This window comes from Stegodyphus dumicola, chromosome X2, assembly GCF_044657685.1.
Source record: "Stegodyphus dumicola isolate Sdum_Otavi_A_Nest chromosome X2, ASM4465768v1".
Classification (NCBI taxonomy): domain Eukaryota; kingdom Metazoa; phylum Arthropoda; class Arachnida; order Araneae; family Eresidae; genus Stegodyphus; species Stegodyphus dumicola.
The window spans coordinates 124989132-125016499 of record NC_140781.1 but is presented as its reverse complement, the minus strand read 5'-3'; the positions used below and the strand labels follow the sequence as shown (position 1 = coordinate 125016499).

Here is a 27368-nt window from a genome sequence, read left to right as displayed (position 1 = left end):
CTGAAACTGTATCCAGCCCTTATATGTAACTTTAATCATATATGCTTTCCAGTAATTTTAAGAAGGAGAAGATACTACAAGGGAAGGGCCAGGGAAAAACTATATATGCTTAGAGAGAGCATCAGCTCTCAGTTTTTGAAGTCAAGAGTCAATTCTAGTCTGGAGATATCTCTGTGTGAGCTTTGCTCTTTAGATGCACATTGTACTATGTTACCTTTCTTGGTAGTTTGAAGCATAATTATTGATCTTGTACTGTGATACTAAAGAAGAGCTAAAGAAGTATTTTTATGGAAAGTTCAAAAACTGTAAATTGTTTCTTCTGGTAAAATTAATTTTATCAAACTATCATCAACTCATTATGAGTTCGTACGCATGAAACATTATTTAATTAAAGAAACCGATTTCACTGTGAGGGGCCTAACAGCACACCAAAGCACAGTGTAATTGAATACTGGCACTTCATTTGAGATTTGAAACCTGACACATTAGTATACTTTTCCTCATCTGTGAAACGAACACGAATTAATTTCCCCATAAATCTCTCCATGAAGGCATTCCTCCTATAACAAATGTGCTTCACATACTTTACTACATTCAGTTAACTAATCGAAAACTAAGCTCTTGCTATTTTTTATGACCTAACTTCATTTTTTATGACCAAATTCTCTATAAAATATTTAAAATAAAAAAATCCAATGTGTACAACACATGACTTCCCCATAACGAATATTAAATTATATGCAATTTTCCTGCTCTTTTAAAAATACTGAATTAACAGTTAACAAATTTTGAATTAAATCTACTTCATCGATAGTAGATAAACCACAATAGAATACATGCACTCTTTTAAGTTAACTATATTTATTTACCATAGCAACACTTTGGCGCTAGGTTCACTTAACAGTGTTACATCTCGTTAATTTTATAACTTAGAGTACACAAGAATTATATCCTCTGAAGAATTACCACATGTTCTATTCAAATACTATAAAAAATATAAAATGATGTATAAAAGAAATTAAACAAATAAAAAAAGTTTTTCACAGAGGATTGAGCGCTACTTACCTAATGTGCATGCACTACTAATTCAGTTCTCGCTTCACGTCAAAGCAAAAATACATAAACATTCTAAATATTTTCATTAAAAATTTAAAGATATAGAAAAACATAAAACACCAAGTATTTTTTAAAACAATTATGAAAACAATTTTCACAATTAAAATTACAATTTCTATGCAAAAACAAGCAATTCGGCCAACCAGCAAGAAAGCAGATTTTTTGGTGCACAAAATTAAGTTTCTTTTTGGTCCCACTCGGAAAAAAGACTATGAAGGTGCAGAAACTGAATTCACTATTTTGCCAAGTTTCAAATGTAAACAAATATGGCTGTTATAGTAAAAAAATTAGGCTTAGCAGCAGTTAAATAACTTTTAAATTGTTGATAATTTTACAAATATTACATGCAGATTAACTAAAGGCATAAAAAACTTAACCAAAAGATAAGAACAACATAATTCAATAATTTTTAAAGCAAAAAATGTCCAAACATGTTCAGAAATTTTCCCTTACAGAAAAGTGAAAAAAAGGGTTTTTTTTAACTTCATACCAAACACTGGACATTAATTAGCACACGCATCCACTGTACCAAACAACAGTAACACTATTTTATGTAGGAGGGGGAAATACAAAATAAACTATCAATATGAAAATTTTCAACATAAGTATATTCTATGGAACTTCAGAATCAATAATGAATGCACGAATATGCATACATAAATTTTAAGTACTACCATACTTACCACAAACACAATCATCATCTTCTATTGGGACATCTAAGTATATAAGACCTCTTCTATAAAGCCCTGTTGAAACAAAAAATTCACATTTCTGCAGTTTATAAAGGGTAATGCAATAAAACTAGCTCATTAAGTTCTATTTAAAAAAATTATAATTGGCTAACATATGTTTACTTTAAAAGAAAAGAAAATTGAGTTTTCCATATGTAACTTATGCCAATGCTTCACATCATAGCATCATTTGCACTAATTTTTGTTTAATCTAATACACATGCAATTTTCCATGCCAGTGAAAAGCTGGTTGCTTTTCAGACATACTTTTTTATTAGTTTGATTTCTCAATCAGATATATTCTTCCAATTAGAGAGTTTTCCTGATAAAAACCTACTGGAAAATTAATTTCTTCAATATTACCCAAAAGTTTCCATTCAGACTTTGACATATATCATATGCAAATTACATCTACCATTTTGAAGCAGTGCTAAAGCTTAAATTTATTGACTCCTTCATTAGTGAAATAAGTTTATGTAAGACATATATCTATGACTCAAAGTTCTGTAAAAGAATCTCATGAACTTTTAAGTCCGGATAGTCGGGCTTTTGCTGCACTTTCTTTGCAGAAAATCCATATAAAATTTTAATTCCATACACTTTTACTAAAAGATGTCAGGTACAAATGTTACTGTCCAATAGTGTACCTTATTCGAAACATTTTTTAAACTGGAATGAACCATTTAAGGGGAACAACCATGCAGTGTTTGAACACCTGCAAAGGATGGCAGTTTAAAAGAATGGAATGAAACATCATGTGTGGAGTTAAGTAAAAATGAAAAAGGCACTATAATTATTTTACATACCTTTAACATCCTTGGCATTAAGATCTCCAGCTCTTTGTGCTCCATCATCAATAATCTTATCAATAATACACTTCTCACTTTCAGGAATAATCTGTAATATAATTCATTTAAATATTGCAATTTAATTTTTGAATCTTAATTATGGAAATGTTTTTCAAACAGTGATATGAAAAAAATTTATATATATATATATATATATATATATATAATAGTGGACTGAAAAAATATACATATACATACAAATATGATTCATCATCATCATATTATTAATTACATGATTATATACAGGAACAGAAGCATGCCGTTATCAAATTTAATACTATGCAAAAATCATTCTAAAACTGACATAGATTGTATAGCAAACTATGCATTTCCAAGTAGATAAGTACAGAGTCTCTCTCCTTCAATGAATAAAAATATTCAGCATTCAGTTTCTCAATTCAAGAAAAACAACCTGAGTTTCATTTCTTGTCTTATTTTACAGTACACAGCAGTGAAATTGGAAGGAAAGAAAAAGCCCATATAAAATTAGACAAAAAAAGCAACCTTAGTTTAGTACAGATTTTGAAAAAGAAAAACTGTACTGACATCGAGGACTATCAGACGTAGGGTCCCTTTTCATCAAGATTCAAATGATGATGAATTCCAAAAGCCACAAAGACTTTTTTCTCTGCAATAGAAATACCTCAGCCTGTGTCTGATACCTTCAAACTGGGACAGTTTCAATTCAAAATTTAGCTAAACTTAGGTGTTTTTTTTTAATATACTTGTGAACTGAATACAAACATAATATACTATAGACATTATGTACATAACAGACATCTGGCTTTAATTTCACAGCCCTTTGCCACAGACATATACTTCCAGTAATAAAAGTGTTTTAAATAATACAAATATTCATATTTTGACATTTTTAAATTTTTAAAATCAATCTGGCGAAAGTGAAAAAATCTAAAATTTTGAACTGTTCCACTTCCTATATTTACATTTATTAAGAGTTTATAATTATTCTAAAAAATAAAACATGAAAGTTTGATGCTCATATGAAAAAACTGACTGAAATATTAAATTTTAAAGTTTCTGATTAAATGTTCTGCAAATTTCTAAATGTACAGAAATTAACATGTAAAATACACTCTCTGACAAAGAAATATATGCACCCAGAATAAATCAAGCCACAATCACGAAACTCAGCAGGAATGTAGTCTGGTAAGAGATATGCAAATGATTTAAATTTCGAAGTCAATGAGACAAGGCAATGCATCTCATATAATATGCACAGCTGGGAGAGTTTAAAAGCATGACTGCTCATGCCATAGGACTATTCAAACAAGTTTGTCTACTTGGATGGACAGTATTGTGACTAGAGATGAATATGAGACATAAACAGTGGCAATATGAACAGTTGTTGGACTATGAGAAGGGGCATATAGTAAGTCTCAGAGAAGCAGGTTGGTCGAACAGACATATTGCCCACCTTAGTCGGGGTGATATAGCAGCTGCTCAGCGTTGGCAACAATGGATCACGGATGGGATAGTCTATCATCGCGGAGGGTCAGGGTGTCCCAAGAACACACATGAGCATACGAATCATACAATCATAACAGCAGATACTTCCACATTAAGAACATTGCTACCATTGATTTGATGCCACTTACCACCTTCCAAGCATCCAGTGATATCAAGGGAAATCATTCAGAGATAGCTGACCAATACTGGTATATGCTGCCTACATACATTAAAACACCTACCACTGACCCCACATCCAGTTTGATCCGGCATTTGTTGTCGCGCAGCATGCAGAGATTACATAAGATGCGACAGTATGGAGGGCAATTTGTTGAGACACACGATCACCTCTAGTCGTTTTTCAAGGCACTATGATGGCTTGCAGTTATGTGGACCAGATTTTAATGTTGGTTGTATTGCCTATGCTATCAAGGTGCCCAGGTCCCGTTTATCAGCAAGACAACACTCATCCACATACTGTGCGAGTCTCCTAACAATGTCTTGAAGGATATGATGTACTCCTGTGGCCTGACAGGTCACTAGACTTCACTAATAGATAACATTTGGGACATGCTTGGAAGGACACTGCAGCCATCCCAGAATATTGGTGAATTAAATACCCAGTTGCAAAGATTATGGCATGATCTTCTGCAGGGGGTCATAGGTGATCTACATGATTTGATTTTATGCTATGACTTTTTAATAAAAGGATCTTTTGCTCAGAATTTGTAATCGTTTGTTTACCTCTTCACACTACATACAAGTTAAATTTCACGATAGTAGTTAGTTTCCTTCTGGGTGCATATATTGTTTTGTGGCAGAATGCATATAAATTTGAATTAAGTAAGTATGAAGTATCAGTTTAGTGAACATTTTTCGATGTCAATAGATTAAGTAATGAACATTAATGAGCAGACTGGAAAGTTTTGATCAATACAATTATTTTTTTTTCCCCGTAAAGGAAATCTTATTTACATACACTCATGGAATTCAAAGTTTAGAAAATAGTAGCAAGCTTCTAATATTAGCTTACACACAGTACATAATATTAATTGCATAAATAAAAAATAATATTAGCTAATGAATAAGTTAGATGACCTTTCGGCATGACTATTAGAATATGATCCTAAAGTAATAAAACAGCATTTATCCTAAATTTAGCATTTAAAAACTTAATAAATTACTACAAAAATGCTTTCGGCATACCAAATGTAACAAAATTATAAATTACGGAATTTTAAACACAATTAAACCCCAAAGGATACCTTTGAATGGAAAAACATCAATCTCAAATACAATTCTGATTTATTTTTAACCAACCCCTCATAGAGGGTGATGAGTTTGATTTTCTGTCACTGCAAAATGCATAAAAATCCCAAAACTTAAAATTCAGGTCAAGTTTTTCTCATTCAAGTTTTCCTCTTGGTCAGTTTTTGCTGTACAGGAGTGCTACATTTTGCGTTTTATGTCTTCAAATCTTTAAAATATTTTACTAAACAGGGAACAATAATGTAAGAAAGTTATATTGTAATTCTTACAAAATTATATTTTTCAAGTAAAAAAATGCCAGAAATAAAGATTTGCATTATTTAAAACATTTCTGGAATAAATATGCCTAGAACAACAGTTGCGAAAAAGTAAATGAATACTGTTAATGTTGAATCATAATCTATGATGTGATTCTATGATGACCAAAAAATTGAAAATTGAGAAGCTTTTAAGAAAATTAAACTGAAATCAACACATAACAAAGCCGGTAATAATCAATATTGAAACAATAAATAAAAATTTTAATCATAAATTTCTCTACTGTTTTTTTTTTACAAATTATTGTCATTTTGTAGCTTTGCCCTGATCTCCATAAGGGGCAGACTAAAGATTTAGCAGATTTGGCTCCAAAAATATGCATGTAGTTAAACTGCTAATAAATGAGGAACACACTTTTGTGGTTATTCCCTTTTAATGGAAAGTTCTTAATCTCTGGACCCTTGAAGTGGGCATCAACGTATTCTACTACCTTTAACTTCTGGCTGTAAACAGGAAAAAGTGTACATCTGAAGTTTTTCAGAGACTAGCTATTTTAGACTAAAGATCAAAAATAAAAGTACAAATAAAAGAAAGTCTTTGTCTCTCACACATTTGTTTCAATAAGGAAGCATGGAATTCAGGACAGTAAGGGTAAGAAAAATTTGAAATACCCAAGGGATTGCAAAATGAGAGTGGTAATGGAAGGTTGATTTTGACAGACCTTAAAAACACGACGTCAGTGTATTTCAACATCCATTTACTGATACCTCCAACAGCAGAAATCTCTGTAAAAAACTTCCATAGAGGTTTATAATTTTTATAAATTTAAAAAAAAAAAAGCTTCAGAAAAAGTAATAAAAATAATAAGCAGCACTTGTAACACATTTGTTCAGAAAAAAAAGTATCGAATTCAGGAGGCTAGAAGTTTTAAGAAATTTTAACCTTGAAGAGGGTTGTTAAATGATAGTGCAATTAATACCAAAATCTTGCATGAGCTGTTGGTAATGCAAAGGTGAATACCTAAAAGTTTCCAAAAACGAATTTCTAACCTTTTCTTCAGTGAAAGTTCTATGAAAAGCTATTACAATGATGAGAGTGTTTTGTGTTCTTCTGCTACTTTTAAGCATAGAATTCTTAACATGAATTCCAGTCTACACAAACTAAAGTTATTTAAGCTGTAGGGGAGGTAATGAGAAAACACTTTACAAAAAATTCAAAAAAATTTTTAAATGGTAAAACACTACTGGGAAACTATGCAAAAACAAAAGAATTGGGAAAAATTTAATTTGCCACAGTAATGAAAATGCAAAAGCAGTGAAATGATTATACTTAAATAACTGTCTTTGGTTTGTTTTGTAGCACACATGTAAACAATGTTATTTTAAATGAGCCTTTGTTGCAACAAAAAGCTGGATATAAACCTTAATCAGAGCTATCAGACTTAAAAGCTTCAAATGGCTTGTTAAAAATTTTCGAGCTGGGCATAATGCATCGTTTAAATCAGTTCACCACAAAGTTCAATTGACAGAACCTCAATTAGTGATAGAATGGATTAAAAAATCTGAAAGCTTATATGAAATTTTCCAATTAGTAGTGGCCAAGCCAAAGGTGGCTGAGGGTCTGCCATTGGGAGGGGGTGTGTGCAGTTTTTTAATAATACAAATAAACTGAAATAATTTCTACAGAAAAAGGGGAAAACATGATCCTATTCTTCAGTAATAAAATTTCCCAATACAAGCACAAGGTTTTTAATGCCATACATTCAATATTGTTTCTGAAGAGAAAAAAGAAAAATTTCATACAATAAAGTCAATAAAAATCTAATCAACAGTCAGCACTTAAAGAAAATTCATAATTAAAATCAAGAGATTCTGATGGCTGCACAGTTTTCCAGAGAAATCTTTTAGAAGCACAATTTTGACAATAGAGAAAATGAACAAATAGTCATCAGATATTAGTAATGCAATATTTATCAATTTGCCCTTTCCAACCATACGACTCATGCTTACATGAAATTTCAAAACCTTCCTTATTTTACCATGTTGTACATACCAAATAACAGATTAAACTTACCAAATAACAGAGTTCAAAATGCTATACCAGAATCCTAAATTTCAACAAGGAATTTGTCCAAATGGGAGACAAGACCTCGTTTTGTTATTAAGAGATTGACGGCATTGTGGTCTGTATAAAAAATATTCTTTCTTCTAAAATAAAAATATAGTGTTTTGATATTGCTGTAAATTTCTGTAAATAATTCATTTTCAATTCTATTGTTACTTTTCTGCGTTGTTTCACTTAGTTATTTGTTTAACTGTAGCTTTTAGAGCGATATATTTTAAAATTTAATTTACAGTAACTAAGTAGCCACATATTTGCTTATGAGCACTTATTTCATGTATAGAACTGCAGATTTTGTAATGCAATACTGAAGCCAATTATATTTAAAATATGAAAATAGTTGAATTAGAACACAAGATTTGGGTAAAAATCCTTCTGATGGGCTTTGGGTATAACAAGTTATGACAGTGATTTCTCGCCAACCTGGAGACATTCTGGAAGTTTAGGGGGGAACACATTTTTAAAGCTTCAGGAGCAATTTTTTTTCTGAAACATCTACAAGCCTGTGCAATACTATATAAATATAGCTTCAACAGCAAGCAGCAATCAGTTGTTAATCAGTATTGAGTACTTACTGTTCAAAGCATTAGCTGAATTGTATTTCAGAATTTATTATGTAAGTGATATCAGTCTTTTATGATATTTCTATTGTATTTAGGAGGATTTGCCGCCCATCATCTGCATTTTCTTCGAGTTATTTGTTTTTATTTATTTTGTTATATATTATTATCAGTTACAGTGAATTCTGTATTTCTTCTTGCTCATCTGGGATGATTATTTAAAATGGCATACACAAACCTGCAGCTCGCAAAAATAAATAAATAAATACTTTTTTTATCATGGAAATTCAAAGTAATGTTTGTCTAATCTGGTGATTGGGGACTCCAAAGATAAGCTCTGTTACAAAGTTCATATACACTCTTTTGGCCCCTTCCCCCCCCCAAAAAAATGAGCCATGAAGAAAGTGACTGTTTTTATTGTTAAATATGCATAAAGCTCATACATACGTAATGGGATGATTAAAAATTCAAGGACATTGGATACATCAGTGAACTCCAGAGTGAATATTCAAATCTGTAGATGGTAAAATCCCCTGGCAGCAATGCATGCTCATAACCACTGAAGTAAGGAGTGACAGATTCCTAATCTCACCCTACGATACATTCTGCCATTCATTCCTCAGTTGTTGCTCCAGATCTGACATTCTTGGGTAACCAAATCTGGCAGCCTACCATATCCAATATATTATTGATTGGCAAAAGGTCTGCTGACCTTGCTGGCCAAGGAAGAGTATCAATAGCTCGAAGAAAACCCACAAAAATGCAAGCTTCATGAAGTCTAGCATTATACTATTGAAAAATAGCTCCAGGAAGACATGCTATGAAATGTTATAAAAATGGCCACAGGATATCATCAACATACGGTTGAGCAATTAAAGTTGTATGCAGGATTACTAGGGTTAATCAGCTGTCATAAGATATAGCACCTTATACCATCACATAAGGGGCAATATTTGTGTGCCTCTGTAAATCAAAAAATCAGAACTGCTGGCCCAGGCCCCTCTACATGCTGACCCAATGGTTATCTGCTCCAAGACTGAAGAAGGATTCATCACTGACCAATGAGAATGCCAGTTGGCTGAAGCAATGATGATCAGCATCACCACCACTGCAACAATTTTGTCCATGTTGTGGGGTTAAGATAGACATCTTAAAGGCTGTGTGAGCACAACCTTACCTTAGCCGAGCATCATTGAGATGGTGGGTGGTGTCCTGGATTGTATGGAAGTTGTAGCATGATGGATAGCAGACGATGCCATTGGTTCAGTTCAGACCTGTCACACAATAATCTAATCTTGCCTTGCATTTGTGCATATTCACCTTCCACAGCCTTGATTTCACCAATGAAGCAACCACTGTTGCCAGCACCTTTGCATAGCTGTATCTGTATGGTGCAGGTAGCAGACTACTGCTCAGCATGACCAGCCATTTAATGCATCCCTATTAGGCAACCACGTTCAAAGTCATCCAGTTGGCTGTAATGGCATTATTGGTTCTGTTTCCAGAGAACTGCAATACTGACAACGAGAAAACAAATATAAACCATTTGCAATTCTTACCTATTTTATACGATGCTAAATGCACAATAGAAACATGGCCTATGATCGAACTTAACACTTATTGGCTTTGAAAATTTAATCATTTGCATACTTGGTATGAAAATACTGGCATAAAAAATTTGGAAATGATCGGATTATTTTTTAATCAATGGTGGTTCCCCCCCCCCCGCATGCAGAACTGTAATATAATATAAATAAAATTATTCTAGTACTGAAAACAGTGGTGGCATATGAGGTCAAAATGAAAGAAATTGAAAATTACAAAAAACACAGCTGTACAAAATGTATAGCAAATGGAAATTTTGCCTTAAAGAATGACAAGGGATGGCATAAAAATTAATGAAGTAAATAATACTATGACAGTACAATTTTGAGTTTTGTATCAGATGCTAAATTTGTCGGCATAATTTTAAGAATACAGTCAAAAGTCGTTAATTCAGACACCCATAATCCGGAACGATCTATAATCCGGACCTCAAAGCTAAAATCTTTCTGCGCATGCACTGCGTTGACGCACGCGCATAGGCGTTTACGTGTGCGCACAAGACCTTTACGACTGCGCAAGCGCAGAATACATTTTCGCGTGCGCATTTAATGTATAACGGACGGTATAAGCTAAAATTATCTATTTCAGTTAATGTTGATGATTGCGTTGTTCCTTAATCTTCGAATTGGATCCGGCTTATTATCTCTTGCAGACTGTAAGAGCAATTTGATAAAAGTAAGCTTGAACTTTTGATTATGTCAAATAGAATTTCCGATGCTGGAGCTCCCAAAGGATCTACAAAACGAAAGTATGTTTCGATGTCCATCAAACAAAAAGTGGAATTGCTACAGAAAATGGATAAAGGCATATCCTTTATTTATCTAACCGTTCCGAAATCTGTTTATCAATTTCACGCTGCTCTGTGCGCGGGGGAGGGGGGTACGTCGTAGCGCTCAATGAACTGGAAGTTGATCTGTCAGCACTATCGTTATCTTCAGGGCAGATGTTTTTATTTTATTCGGCTTATAATTCTTTACTAAATGTAGTATTTCATCTCGATGAACTCCGTCTTTGATATGATTTAAATCAAATTCTTCGTCTTTATAAATATCACGAATACAAATCAAATAGTTCTGGCTGCAATTCTGGCTACAATTTTCTAATTTCGGCTATGCGTAATGTATGCTTTATGCATGCGCGCGTTGAAAGAAATGTTTTAAAGTAAACAAATAAATATTAAGCTTCCTTTTTTGTAAATTTTGATACCCTTTAGATCATAATTGCTATAAATTACGGTTTCATATTTTTAATTTTATAATTTCTGCATGCCATCTTACCAGATTTAAACTGATGATCTATATATAATCCGGAATCGCTGAAGTCCTGACGAGTCCGGATTAAAGACTTCTGACTGTAATAATGATAACGAATAAATTCTGTAAAATATGATAAAAAGATGATTAGCAAAAGAAAAATTAAAATAATCTATCATAACTTTGGCTTGAAAAGCATGTAAAATTTTAAAAGTACTGCACCAAAAACCTCTTGGAATTGCTGGTCAAGTATACTAAAAAATTCTTACATGCAAAAAGCTAAATATTTTAGTCATATACAAACCCTTCAAATTCAATAAAAAATACCTTTATATCATCTTCAGTCACATAGCCAACAAAAACCACCCACCAAGGCTCGATGACTAACATTACAACTGGCTTTGCTGGTAGCAATTCCCTGATAGGCTTTCGACGAACGCCAAAAAATTTCTAAATAAGTTTAAAAAAATGCTTATCAGTTAATACACACAGGTAAATAGTCACATTACTTTTTTTAAGATTTATATAGCCATGGTTTGAGCTAAAAATGCATTAAAAGCTTTTAGTTGCAGACGATGACAAAATAAGCATGTAATATGGCATAATTGTAATGCCAATTTGGTTAGGAAACTGAATTTTATATATGGATCGCAATTTCAATTTGGCAATTCTGATACTTAAACTGTGAATGCCCATTACTCAATAATTTTATTTATATTTCCTCTCAATTCTCAATCTTCACCAATACTGCCACATTTATTCCATTACTGAATCAATACACCCAGCTATCAAGAAGATTACATATAAATGGTCTTCATTTTTGCAACTGTTGATACCTACTAAACCTACTAAAATAAACCACGCTATAAGTACCTGGCTCATAATGAATGAACTTTAGACCCCCCCCCAATTTTCTATGCACTTAATGTTATTTCATACTTTTAAAGCAAATCTCCAAGAGTACAAAAATTGGATATAACGACTTGAATATATATCTTCAACTGAAACTCATTTACACTTTTATTAAGTTTTTCCAGGATTTCTGCAAGTATACACAGAAAATTTACTAACTATCAAAATCATCCATGTATAGGATATTATGATCCACGTTCCATCAGTAAAGAAAAACATTTACATCACTTTTATCATCTCCCCCTACTTTTCTAAACACAGGCTAACTGGGAGAGGTGTGACTACAAACTCTAGAACAGGGATTCAATAAGCATATCTTAGGACACCATATGGTGTACATGACCATTAAACCATGAATGGATTCTCTGATTCTATTCAAATTCACTGACAGCTACCAGACAGATCTCTATTCAAGGCCGATGCTATAATGGATATTTTGAAATTTTTGCTATTCTGGGGAAAAGGCTTACTTACAGTTAATTCTTCTTTTAAAGAATGAAAATTTTTTATCCTTATAGGTATCTTATTTGAGTATAAATACTCTCACAAGTCTAGCCTAAGAATAGGTATTTTGCACTCATTACATCTTTCACAAGATATACACAATTGTTTGTAATTGTTATTGAATCTCTGCATTGCAACTTTACCTATCTAGGGGAGAATAATTGTGCTCTCCCCAGACTTTGGATAAGGTATGTAGGTGATGAAATTATCTTCCACCTGCATTTTTTTCCAGAAAAGCAAAACTCTTACATATTCCTTGACTAAGTTGTCTGCATTCTGTATCCAGGTCAAAAATTCATCTACTGTAAACAAAGAGCTTCTGCAATGATTATAAGATGATTACTATTAAAAAATGCATAACAGATGCAACCAAATCAGTATCTCCCAGAAATACAGTTAATCCAAATCTATATTTGGTACTGTATGAAAAAATCAATATAAAAAAAATATATGAAAAAAACCAAAACTACATTTTTTGCTCATGGAAAAATTCGGATGAGGAAAATGTTGAGAAAGCACTGCTGAAATGGTTTGCCATTCTGAAAAGGCATACTGTGCCAATATCTGGGCAAATGCTTCAAACAAAAGCCAATGTATTTCCAAGACCTTTTGAAGAGACTAGAAAAAAAAAAAAAATGAACATAAAATTTAACATCTGTACATGACAATAATTGTAATTAAATCTTAATGATTTGTTTTTATTTATACATATTATTCACTTCTTTTGGTAGATATTACTCAGTTCCCCCCCCCCTTTATTAATCGTTCACCTTCTACATGTTTTTGCGAGTTAATACGTTTTTTTGCCCTGAATCAGATGTACCAAATCTAAGGACACAACAAACAAACTTCAGGTCTCGAAGTTTTTATAGTGGGGTTGGGCTGTACTTTCAATTAAAAAATTTTTTAAATAATATGAAGATTCATGTTTTGGCATGTTTAATGGCTTGGTATAAAAATTATGAAATCTTAACTTTTGATATGATTTTCCAGTCCCTATACACTTATATTTAGGAAAATTTTACCACCTCTCAAAACTGATAAAGATAACTAATTTCAAAATTTGAGATATTTGACATCGTTTCCAGGTTGCCTTGAAATGTTAGTTTATATATATTTAGAATAATTGGAAGCTGATCTTTTTGGGAGGCTTAAATGCCATTCAGTGATATTCTTTTGTGATTTATTTGATGTGCAACATTGTTTAATTTATAATTTTATTACAATTGGTCATTAGAAGAATTTTCACACTAGTAATTTAGGAGTTTTCAAGCACTAAATATACAGGCTGTCCATAATTAAACTTGAAATTTGTGAGCATTCTTTAGCAAAATCTGTGCAGCAAAATTATATGAAAATTGAGTAATGGCAGAATGAAATGATGAGAATTTTATTGAGGGAGGGGAACAGCAAATTTCAAAAACCATCACTAGATGGCATTGTGCAATGTAAACTATTGATGTATGCAAATGTAACCATAGTAATCATATGCGCGCAGAGCAACCTGATAAAGCTGCAAGAGGCAAACCGCAGTCATACTCATTTCCAAGTGAAGGAAGATGACGTTGATTCTCCAGGAACGTGCTTTACTGATGAAATTGTTTTACCAAAATGGAAACTCTGCTACCGAAGCTTTGTGGAAATTTCGATCTTTGAAGTGGTTATGAAAAGGTCCAGTCACTAGTCAAGGACTAACAAACATGATTAGGAAATTTGAAGCAACGGGAACTTTGGGGATTCAGCCAGGAAAGAGATGGAAGTGTGTTGCAGCACAGGTAGTGGATGATGAAGCGAAGCAAGTGGAGGAAGACAGATCGTAAACCATCAGCAGCACTAGTGTATTGCAGCATCTGTTGACCAACCTCGTTCCACGGTTCATAAGATTCTTCAAAAGGTCTTATGCTACTATCCCTATTAACTGTCACTAGTACAGCAGCTCTTACCAGCTGATCTAGATAGTTGACAAACTTTTGCATTGCAGTTTCTTGAGCAAGGTGAGCTCCAGGATGAATGGACCTGGAACATATTGTGGATCAACGAGGCCCAGTTTCATATGAAAGATGTGGTTAACACACACAGTTGCCGTATTCAGAATGCTACAAACCCACATCAATTCCTACAAATTCCATTACACTCTTTGCATGTAATGGTTTGGTGCAACTTTACTGCAAACTTCATTGTGGGCGCCACAGGGCCTGTGACATGCACCATCACTGGTCAATGATATGCTTCATTATTAGAGCAATCCATTTTTCCATCTCTTCAGGTAAAGCAATGTGATACAACCACAGTGTTTATGCAGGATGGTGCTCCTCCACACATTGCCCATTGTGTGAAACAAGTGCTCTGCCACCATTTTGATGACAGAATCATCAGCCGGCAATAGATCTCCAGACTTGAATCTTTGCAACATTTGGCTGTGGCGATACTTCAAGGCCATGATCTACCATGATCCCTCCACCTCTCTATCCAACATTAAAGAAAGCATAGAATGCCATGTGCTTAACATTCCCCAGTTTATGCTGCTTTCAACAGTCGAACATGCAATTTTACGCTTCCAGATGGTAGCACACAATGGTGGACATCGTACTAAACATGTTTTGTAAACTTTCAGATTATTTACATGTTCTCAATAAAGTTATGATACACCACCTAGGGGTAGTTTTGAAACTCGTTTTTTTCTCTCGATAAAATTCCCATCATTTCATTCTGCCATTACCCAATTTTCATACAATTCCGTTGTATAGTTTTTGCTACAGACTGCTCACAAATTTCGAGTTTAATTATGGATACTCTACATATTACGAATAGTCTAGTGATGTTTTATTACTTTAGCTTCATTGTCTTTAAAAAAAAAATTCTTAAAGTTAGAAATTATTTTAATTTTTAATACAGGTAAATAATGTTGAGTTGGCTATGGATCAATATTGAAGCTCGCCAATTTTTTTTAAACATACATTCTATGGATAAGAAGTATTTCTTGAAAAGGTTTGGTTAGTTTAGTTGAATATGAAAAACACATGACAGCACTCTTTCTAAGGGAAGTGATGCTTTGCAGAGGACTATCTGTAGGAAACTGACTTGTATTATACATGCAAAAAAGCACAAATCCAACCATGCAGCCAGACAATTTGACTGGACTCAAACCCAGGAGAAACTACCACCACTTAATGGTTTAAACCACTCGGGCCAAGGTCAATACCTTTCACAACAATCTGAAGAAAAATTTTCATCACTTTATCTGTTAACATCAGAAACCTTTTCTCAAAACTGGTATTTTCTTTTTGGTTACCTACAAATGCAAAAATTTCATGCTTTAATATGTGTATGGCCCTTACTTAGGTCAATTTTTATCTTATGGGAATCAATCATTTTGTATTTTATTTTCTATAATTAGAAAAAAATTTCCTATATGTAAGTACCTGGCTTGGTACAGTGATTAAAAAGTTAGATTTTGTATTTTTTATAGAATTGATAGTCTTAAATTTAAAAGTGCCAAAAGATGAATCTTTACATCATTTGAAACATTTTTGTAATTGGAAGTCTATGACGAATGGTTGGGAAAATAAAAGCCATGTAAAGACTTACCCATACACAGAGCATGTATGGGTGTGTGTGTCTTTCATAATAAGCGTAAAACCATGTTTTGAAAAATCTGGAACCAATAGCAGATTTTCATTCAAAGACGAATGTTTTTATTCTTTTTTCTGACATGAGGTTTTACTCCTTGCATCTTCTCTCTCTCTAGAGAAGATATAAGAAGTGATAGAACACACCCACTGCCCCCCCTAGGAACATTCCTAACACCCCCTACAATTTTTCATCTTTTATCTGTTAGGAGATGCAACTATGGCTATGAGACTGACTTGGGTTTTTCTATTTTTTTCCCCCAGTCACAATCCTGTGACCATAGTTTGGCACAGACGTGCTACTTCCCCACACACACACATTAATTTTAAAACAAAATTTTCCTTTTTCTTTCGTCTTATTGTAGGGTAATATTTAATTATATTTTTGCAAAAATTTGAAAAGACTAACTTGATTATACAAGTTATTTGTCTTAAATTTCAGTCATAATTTTGTATAATGTTGTATTAAGTAATATGGAAAATTTTTGAAAGAAAACAGAAAAACTTTGATAATTGTACAATGCCAAAAACCAGTTACTTTTCTAAGGAATGGAGGTTTTGTGATATATTGTACTTAAGCATCCCCCAATCACTAGCAAGTTAGTACCCTGATTTTGTTGCAGAGGACATGCCAAATTAATCGTCAAAGTATTATTATCTTATTTAGTATTGCCTTATATTATTATATTTTTATATTGAGTTTTCTGTGGTATTAAGTATGTGTATCCTCAATAAGAAGAACTTATTCAATTAATCACAAATAGAGTATTATATTTCTACATAAAAGTTGACAACTCAATCTGTATCACAAATATTTTCATCCACAAAAGTTTGAAAGGCTTTTTAATGAACATTTACTTTGAGTATTATTATCTTATTTGAACATTTACCTGTGGAATTTTTTTCATGAAGAGACTTTACAAAAAATTTTCATTGGACATTCAAAGGACATTAGACATTTTAGCAACTTGAGGACTTTAAAAATTATATTCATATTAACTAATTGTTTAGTTTCTTCAGAAATTACATTATTTGTAAATTATCTGTTAAGTATTTTGCAATTTGTATATGAGAAAAGTGATGAATCATGACGGGGCATAGGAAAACCTGCAGGCTATGTCCTTAATGCTTCCTCGTGTCTTTCCTAATATAATAAACTTTCTCTTGCTTCACTAATTTACTAATGCTTTTCTGCCACCCTGCTCTCCCCTTTCTTTTGAAGGGGAAATATGTAAGATATAAGAAAATATGATAGCTGCTTCAAGAATAATAGCGACCTCAAAATTAACGATCCTAGATTTGGTGCTCTCCCCTAAATTTATCTGTTCCCCCAAATTCGAGATCCTTCCATGATTATATAACAAACTAAAATTAACCAATCACAGCTTAGAGTACTTTCTGTGTGTACTTAGTTTAAATATCGCTTGCATATAAACTATGTCATTCTCCCTTTCCCTAGCTTCCACTACATCGACATCCACACTGCTTTGCTTTCCTGTCTCACATAACACATCATTTCGTAAAAAAAAAAAAAAAAAAAGTACATAGCAAGTTAGCCTATTCAATTATGATTGAATAAGTGTCTGGCAAACTTATTGGACATGTACGAAAATAAAAGATTGGCGATTTGTTGACATTCAGTTTTGTTATCTTCATGTGTAAGCCTTAAAAATGAGCCAAGATGGATATTGAAAGCTGTTAAAAGATTCAGTGTCTTCTACGCATGAAAAATATGACATATATACATATATATACACCCACTCCACTTACACGGCCTCTACTTTTGCACTCATTGGCTGTAGTTATATATTTTCCACTACAAAAGTTTTTTAAATGATGAACATATTCATGTTTGGGAAATGTCAAATTAAAAAAAAAAAAAAAAAAATCAATTTTCAACAGATAATGAGATTTAACTTTTAATGCGGTCTGCCGGTTCTTATACTTATATTTGGAAAAGTTTTACACTCATTATGAAAAAAATAAAACTACAAAAAGTTTGACTCCCATATGGCTAAAACTGACTGGGATATTTAATTTCAAAATTTGCAACTATTTTTATCATTTTCAGCTTGTCTTGACGGATTGGTTAATTTAAGTTAGAATAATTCGAGGAAATAAATTTAAATGAAGTGCAGCAAAAGCTATGAATAGTTAAATAGGCCATACAAGGAAGTTATGTGGTGTTGACATCAGTTTTTTTTTTTTTTTTTTTTTTTTTTTTTTTTTGAACACATCGCATTTGCTTCCAGCTTCCTCTGTTCATTAGACCTGGTAATGCCAGTTCTCTACAGAAATGTAAAAAGCCTTAAACAGGCCTACTTACTGTAGCAATTTCATTTATGTTGGTTTATTATGAATATGCTCATCAACTATAAATAAAAAGGAAATATCGTTAATTCGGTCATGGCTCTGACTTCATTCTGCATCTGCAATGTATCATCCTTAATTCAAGAATTTTTATACATGTTTCAGCAGCTGCACCATCAACAACTTTTCAAGTTATTATACTGAAATTATTAAGATTTGAATATTAGTACCATTCCAAATTATTACATATACATATTGTAGGCGTCAATACAAAAAGTATGTGAACTTATCTTACAGAAATACAGCCTTTATTGCAATAAAATCCACCTAGCATCCCAGATTCTGAAACTAATCTTTTCAGCTAGAACACACTGATACTTTACAATTGATGGCAAAAATGTTTTCACAACAAGCAAAATCTAGTTTTCCTAAGAAGCAATTACATAGAAAATTTAAAGAATGTACTTTGGTTATGAACAAATCAAGCACTAATCTTTTATATCAGCAGTTCTCAAAGTGTGGATCAAGAGACTATTTTTGATCTGCAGCGAAAAGTTAATTTTACCTTGTTGTATAAATGTTAATATTTATCTTAAATTATTAATTATCAGTTAATATACATATTTAAGTACTTAGTTCATTATTATAATATTTTTTGTTTCCCTCTTTCTTCAAAGTGAGTATACGCATACAAGTCAAGATAAATCATAAGTAAATGCTAAAAATTTTAGGAACACTGCAGGGATAACAAAGTCTATATGTATAATCACTTCAAGCACTTATCTATGAAAGTAAAAAAAAAAAAAAAGATGTGAACCTTTGATGATCGACACTGATTCATGAGCTCTATATATTGATTTCTTCCAATACCAAGAAGTCTAAGACCTGTAATACAAGTACACTTTAAAACAGAAAGAATAATATTCTAATACATCTCACAGTCATACATCTATTCATTAATACAATACTAATAATTGCATGGGAAAGAAACCAGACTTTGGTACCATCATTGATTTTTCTAAGAATACAACATCTTTAGCTTTTATCAAAAACAGCTTAGCCATGAAACATTCTATTGTCTACTTCAACTAAAAGACTCATGCTGCCCAATGTTAGAACTAAGAAATCTCAAAATGTCATAAAAGCAGATAAAAACATAAATGTTTGGAATTTAAAATAAATAGAAATACAGGGTTAACAAGAAATAAGTTTCCCACTTCAGAGGGCTCTAGAATGTGTTCTATTGGTCCAAATGAGATAAACTTTGAACTATAGATAATTCAAATGATGCACTTGACATTTATTAAATAAAAATTTGTAGTATAAAAATCCACTGATAAGTGGGACTGTAACACAAAATGGTATTTATTTGTATAAATTGAAAATATGAAACATCACTTGTGTTACAGTGCATGCCTAAATGCATTATTCTTTGGATAAAAAGAAAGTGGAGTCTGCATGAGCATTAGTTACTTCTCTGCACATCATGCCTATGTTGCAAGTGAAAGTGCTAATGGTAGAATTGCTCTACTAGAACCAACAGAACTCCTGTGCAGCTGTAAAAGAATTCCATTGTATGAAGCAGATGCGAAGATTTCCAATGTCTTCATGTGCCCTATGCAATATGATAGATTTGAAACAACTGGGCAACTTGGCAATCTTCCAGGTAGAGGACGAAAGGAAATCCAGACTTCAAGCATTGAAAATGTGGCTACCACCAGTAGTGAAGCCAGAAGACAGTCAGTGCCACATGGTAGTGTGAGTGCGCCAGTTGTTTCCTGTGTGTTGGATACGGTGTATTCCTTTGTACAAAAAATCTTATGATGGATTTTGAATTTTTATCCCTATAAAATCAAGCCTGTGCACCTGTTGTAGGACAAGGACTTGGAGGTTCATAAATCTTTTGCATTTCAGTTCCTTGCTGGAATGGTGTTTGACGTCACTTGGCCATGGAACATTCTGCGGATTGATGAAGCCTACTTTTGCCTCAATGGGCAAGTTAACACCTACAACTGGTGACTTTGGGCAACAGAAAACCTTTATGCTATCCAGGAACAACCCTTGCAGCATGAAAAAACAAGAGTATGCTGTGGTTTTATGGCTACCTTTATCACTGGACCATATTTTTTTGAAGAGATAACTGTAAATGGAATGTAAACCTGTTCCGTCACAGAACAACGGTATCGTAATATGATGAGAGATTTTGTAATCCCATAACTTCAACAGCGCGGATGCACTCAGGATATCATTTTCATGCAGGATGCTGCACCTTCTCACACTGAGCGTTGCGTGAAGCAATTGCTAAGGCAGCATTTCACAGATGAATGGGTGATCAGCCGGCATTTTCCAAAAGCATGGCCTCCTTGTTAGCCAGATATCAACCCCTGTGACTTGGTTTTGGGGTTTTCTGAAGGACAATATCTACTGTGAAAGACCAGCATCCGTGCCAGATCTGAAGGACGGAATTCAGCGCCATGTTCTTGGTATTTTGGCTGACTCACTGAGATCAGCTGTGGAAAATATGGTTCTGCGATTAGAGCAGATTGTTGAACATGAAGGGGAACATATCAACTAGTTACAATGCTACTTTTTTATATTTAACAAAGCATATTAAATATTGTATGTGTTACAGTGCCACCTATTGGCATATTTGGTACTAAATTTGTTTATTTAATAAATGTCAAGCGTATCATTTTAAATATCTGTAGTTCAAATTTTATCTCATTTGGACCAATAGAATGCATTCTAGAACCCTCTGAAGTGCAAAACTTATTTCTTGCTAATGCTGTACTTCAACAAAACTCTAAACATAGATTAAATCTCCCATGGCACATGAAGAAACAAATGTAAAAACGAAATTTAAAAAATAAATAATAATCTGGATCTAAAATATAAAAACATGTAAATGTGAATTCAAAATGATACCAAAATTAACTAAGGGTTGGAAAATTTCATAGTTTATAAATCAAAATCATATACTATTACAAAAAAAAAAAATGTGTTAAATCGTATTCTAGAAACAAATGTTTCCTAAAACGTAAAATGGCATAATAATGGTGTTATTTTTAATTTAATGAACTAAAAACCAATCAGAAGAAACTAAACTTCCTGTGAATGATACATTTAAAATCTAGAAAAGAAAACGTGAACAAATTTGCATTTTTGGTGATATTTTGCATTTAAATAGGCTAGTGGTTGTTCATTGCATTTTAATATAAGCTTACAATACAGCTGTTTTATTTTGATTTTATATTTTTAACATTTAATTTTGATCTTATTTGCTCGCTGAGAGATTATCGTAAGCCATTGTCAGAGAATTTCAATCCTGTTGAACGCTCTTCAATGAAGGAATAAAACAAGAACACTGAAGAAAGAAAACATTCTATTCGTATTAAAAATCCTTACTTTGTTATGCCCATTAAAAATCAAACTACTTACATATTCAATAAATTACTATTAAATAATCAAATAAATATATTACTAACAATCAGCTGCAGTAAAATTAGGAAGAGAATCATAGCTTTTTTCCTGTTCCATAAGGTCCTGAAATTCAAAATGAAAATATTTAACATAGTTCAGAAGCAAAGTTTACTTAGAATAAAATAAAGATTAAGAGGTAATTACCTGCATTATTGATATATAATACTGAAATGGTGTTACACGCATACGAGTAACAATAAAATCTGATAAATGATACGGATAGAGCATCAAGTGTTCTCGGCTGTACCGCAGCAATTCTTCATAATAACCTCTCTCATCTTTCTTCACACTTCGAACTGAAAATTAGTTTTGATTAGAAATTAAATTCACTATCCTTCTAGTTTATCTTATCAACTATAATACACAAAATAATACATATAAAAAGACTTCATTTAATAAATATTTAATGAATGAATGCAAGGCTTTTGTGAAGGAAAAATTATCTATTTCGGAAAACCTGTAACTACCACATACAATTTTTTATCACATTATTTCTTCTCAAATGAAAAGAACAAATTTGGGTACTTTTCTGTTTTGCCGATGCAGGCATTAAAGTCGCCAATAATGGTACAATTGATGCCAAACGTAATATCCTGGTAACATTTTTTAAAACATTCATTTTCAAAACAAGCCATTTCTTGTAAGATTGTTTCTTTCAATACTGGCATACAATTACATAGAATTTTGACCAGATAGTTCAATTTTATGCCCTAAGGCCATTCACAGTAGTTAAGTCAATTAGGGTGCAATCACACCGCTCACCCGAAGGCGAAAATATAGAAAAGGCAAAGTCAAGGGTTAAATTCATCAATTCTAATGCTAATGCACTAGCAAAGTAAAGCACTACAGTTTTACATAATTTCTGAGTAAGCTATTCATATGAATCGAAATTATTTTTACATTTAAACTTGTATTCCAAATTAAGATTAAACTTGAAATTAATGTAGATCATTACTGAGAGAATTAGATTTTTGTAGCGTAGTTTATGTGAGATGAGATCACTTCAGGTCACGTGATATGAAAAGGTGAATCAGGATGTTGAACCATGAAAGCATAGTAAATTCTTAATGTCTTTTTACAAATTTATTGTATTTATTTATTGGCATTTAACAAAATTTTAAACAATATTAAAATGTTTATGACTTCAAAATAAAAAATTCTTAGAACTAACATTTGTTATGTGTATACTGTATGTTGTTGCCAATAAAGTCTGCTTGGTGAGATTTGCACCGGCGAAACAGAAAAGTACCCAGGCTTGTTATAAATAATTAAAATACATAAAAATGACTAAATCATTCAATTTCATAATTACAATGTTAAAATTGGGAATCCCTCCTCACCCACCATCAAACAAAGATAACTTGTGAATTTGATAAACGTTTTAGCAAATAATCTATTCTCAGCGTTCAAAAGTAACTTTAAATGAAAAATACCATATGTAAAACACATTGCATAAATGTCCTAGTTTCAAATAATCAATGAATTTCAAATTCTAGATGTGTCCTATGTTTTGTCAAATAATTTATCTAAAATAAAATGCAATTTTAAGCATTTAGTATACGCTTACAAAAAGGTTTACATGAAAAGATAAATACATATACAAATTTTCTTAATCTGCATTCAAATAAACACTTGCTAAAGATATTTTACATTCTAGAAATAGAGTAGATGATCATAGTACACCCTTAGATTATTATTGGAAGAGAATTTAGAAGTAACAGATGAATAATGCATTAAAGTAAAGCATGTCTTCCTGCAGAATTCCAAAGGTAAGTAGACTCATATTTATGTTCAGGATTGGTGCCAGAGCTGGTGTGGCCATACCAGGCGTAAGAATTTAGGAAAGGCAAAATTTTTAGAATTTAGAGAAGCACAAAGCAATAAAATTAAGAGATGGCAAAATCTTTAGAATTTAGGGAGGTGTTTGGTAGAAGAATTTCAGATCTCCAGATATTGCACTGGGCTGCAAAATATCTAGGTCCAATTTTGGATAAGCCAAGAAGTGGTTATAAATGAAGAAGATGCATCAGAATTTTTTCATTGCAATGACAAGGCCCTCCAATCATCAGTTAGCTAATGGATAATGAAATCTGTAGCATGGTTCTAAATCCAGAAAATATTGCTACCAACAGTGAAGAAAGTGAAACAGAGTTTGTTGAAAATGAAAAAATTGACTGGCAATTTAGCGGGAATTCTATGGCAGTTACAGGATTTGAACAATGGAACTTTGTAAATGAACAAGAAATTATGTCCATGTATAGAAATAAAGAAGAAGTATCAGCACAAAAAAAAAAAAAAAAAAAAAAAAAAAAAAAACGGAAGTAAATTTAAGGAAAGAAATGTTTAATAAAGCAAAGAAATAAATACCGAGCTTTTTTCCCTTTGTAAATTTTGATTTCTTTAAGGTCATAATTGCTTCATAATTCATTTATATTTGCTTCATTATTCATATTTCTAATTCTGTAATTTCTATATGTCATCTTACTAAATTTAAATTGGTGATCTAACATCTGGAAAAATCTTCAATCCGGAATCGTAGAAGTTCTGGCGAGTCCAGATCTCGGACTCTGTACTGTATTTGTTTTGTTCAATGAGCATTAAACACTGAATGACTCATATCAAGACAACCATGGAACCTAGTCAATTGAGGTATTACATCTCTACATGTTCAAGGTGGGAAATTTGGTGTGACATCATGCTTATCCATTATTGGCAATAAATCACACTGTTTGGTGACAATGTACATGTGTTAATTATGATTATAATGACACTAAAAATCTCTCATTTATTAGAATTTCCCAGCGAGAAGATTTTTCTGAAATTTTAAATATTCCAATTACCTCAGCTTTCTGGTTAGTTGAATGCAGGATAGCCGGGCTTTTATTGTATTCAGAAATAAGCTCCTCTCTCTTGAGAAATAAAGATGAAAAGTTCTTACAATAAACTGTGATTGTGAATAAGAAGTGGATCTTCTAAGACTTATACTAAGACTTTTTATTTGTGTATTTACAGCAATGGCTGGCAATGAAAGATCCTCCATGTAGAACTACAAAGGTACCTTTGCATCTAAATGTGTCATTTACCAAATGCTCTTTGCTACTACTATTCATGACTCCTTCCTTCAATAAAAATGATAAATCAATTTGATATTGTATAGCTGTATAACAAATGAATGGAAAATTATGCCTTAAGCAACTAATAAATATGCATGGAATCGAACTGCTTTAGAATAATGCCTGACCATACATGGCAGTGTCAGTGCACAGTTCGTAGACCTTCTCTTAGAGAAAAGGAATCCTGACTAGTGGTTTGCATACATATCTGCACATAGAAATTATTTTAAGGAAATTTATGGGCCATTTCATGAAAAAAAAATTAGTATCAATCAGCAAAGGGAACTGAATAAACTGAAGCAGTTACCTATACACAAACTTCCTTTTGTAATACCATACTAAGACACATCTCACACTTCCCTCATATTTAAAAAAAAATTAGAGACATGTAACTTTTACTAACTTACACCATGTTGACACTTTCTTTTATGCCTTGTTCTGTTATGTACTCGCTCAGTCCAGAAGTTTATGCGGATTTTATGTCAAGGGGCATAAGTTAAAATGAGAAGTAAAATCATAACCAACAAGATCCATAACAGAAACTTGGCTTACACCTATGCTGCCGCTTGCTTAAACAGAAAGAGATGCTGATCAGAACAGGCATGTTGGCACATTTGTTAAGTGATTGACATAGCTACCAGCATAGCTTCGCATAAAGTTGCTCGAGTTATAATCCAGTTAATATACAGTATTTAATACAAAGTTCCATAAGCCACTGAAGCACCTGAAGTAATGAGTTGTTTTATATTATTTTAAGTCTCATTAGCTGCAAGAAATAAAGTTTTATGTTAATTTTTACATTTTTGTGCAGCAGTCCACAGTAAGGATTAAGGAAAAGTGGTAACTCATCTTAAGACATAGAAACAGCTTTTATCAGTGTTCATACACATTTCTGCACCTGGAAATTAAGTACCTTTAAGGAATTAAAATCGCAATAACAATTTAGCATATGTATGTAAAAACACTCAATCGATTTCGAGGGCAGCTAAAGGTCCCTCCTCATCAGGAGAACAAAATTACTAAAAAGGGGGAAAAGAAGAAAAATAAAGCATTGGCAAAGGAGTCTCAGAAACATGTGGTCGTTATCGGTACACACATGGTCGTAACCGGATTTTGAATCAGATTTACACTGGCCGCCTACTTTTACTGAGCCAGGCTATCTGATCAAATATATAACATATAGACTAAAATGCAAACAAATCAAATAAGTAAAAAAATAGGGAGCGAGGGATAACTGCACCTTTACGCACCAAGACTGAACCACAAATAAGACTCCTTTGCCAATGCTTTTTTTTTTCTTCTTTTTTCCTTTTCTAGTAATTTCATTCTCCTGATGAGGAGGGACCTTTAGCTGCCCTCGAAATCGATTGAGTGTTTTTACATATGCACACTAAATACAAGGTTGTTATTGCGATTTTAATTGTCACATTGGCGTGTTTCTCTTGTATTCTAATTCTTTTTTAAATATAATTTCAATATATGACCATTATTTTAAAGAAATGTTACAATGTTTAAAAAAAAATCATCGAAAAATTCCCAGATCTCAGAATTAAAGATTTTCTATAGAAACTGATTTTAAAATTGCCAAAATGTTGATAAGCTGCCAAATTTAGAACCGTTTAATAAAAGAATTCACATCCCCAACAGTGAAAAGTTGTTTAAGAGCTCTTCATTAGAAAAAATTAAATAATTTTAAAATGCTCATATTGCACTTTCACTATGAAACTGTTCCTGTTTCCGATGTATGTCATACCTAGCTAGTACAGTCAAAAGTCGTTAATCCGGACTCGTTGGGACTTCGGCGATTCCGGATTATCGATTTTTCCGGATTATAGATCATCAGTTTAAATCTCGTAAGATGGCATGCAGAAATTCTAAAAATAAAATATGAAACCGTAATTTATGAAATAAAGAACAATTATGATCTAAAGGGTATCAAAATTTACAAAAAAAAAAAAGAAAAGAAAAGAAAAAGCTTAATATTTATTTGTTTACTTTATTAAACATTTCTTTCAATGTAAGTTGTTTAAGTTGCTACGCTTTTTGGAGCAATTCCACTTTTTATTTGTTGGACATCGAAACATACTTTCGTTTTGTAGATCCTTTGGGTGCTCCAGCATCGGAAATTCTATTTGACATAATCGAAAGTTCAAGTTTACTTTTATAAAATTGCTCTTACAGTCTGAAAAAAG

The 27368-nt window shown here is 32.4% G+C and overlaps 1 protein-coding gene across 2 annotated transcripts in view; it reads right to left on the bottom strand.

Moving 5' to 3' along the window:
• The window catches only part of LOC118197094 (protein FAM91A1), a 169635-nt gene that overhangs the window by 121633 nt on the left and 20634 nt on the right, over window positions 1-27368 (bottom strand). The window contains exons 3-8 of one of the 2 annotated variants that reach the window (XM_085809656.1): window positions 22208-22359; window positions 22069-22126; window positions 19401-19468; window positions 11556-11678; window positions 2654-2744; window positions 1800-1862 (exon numbers count right to left, since the gene is read on the bottom strand). In XM_085809656.1, the coding sequence (XP_085665782.1) occupies window positions 1800-1862; window positions 2654-2744; window positions 11556-11678; window positions 19401-19468; window positions 22069-22126; window positions 22208-22359 (555 nt within the window). The remainder of the gene's footprint in view (window positions 1-1799; window positions 1863-2653; window positions 2745-11555; window positions 11679-19400; window positions 19469-22068; window positions 22127-22207; window positions 22360-27368) is intronic. The other variant, XM_085809657.1, reaches the window with a different exon arrangement.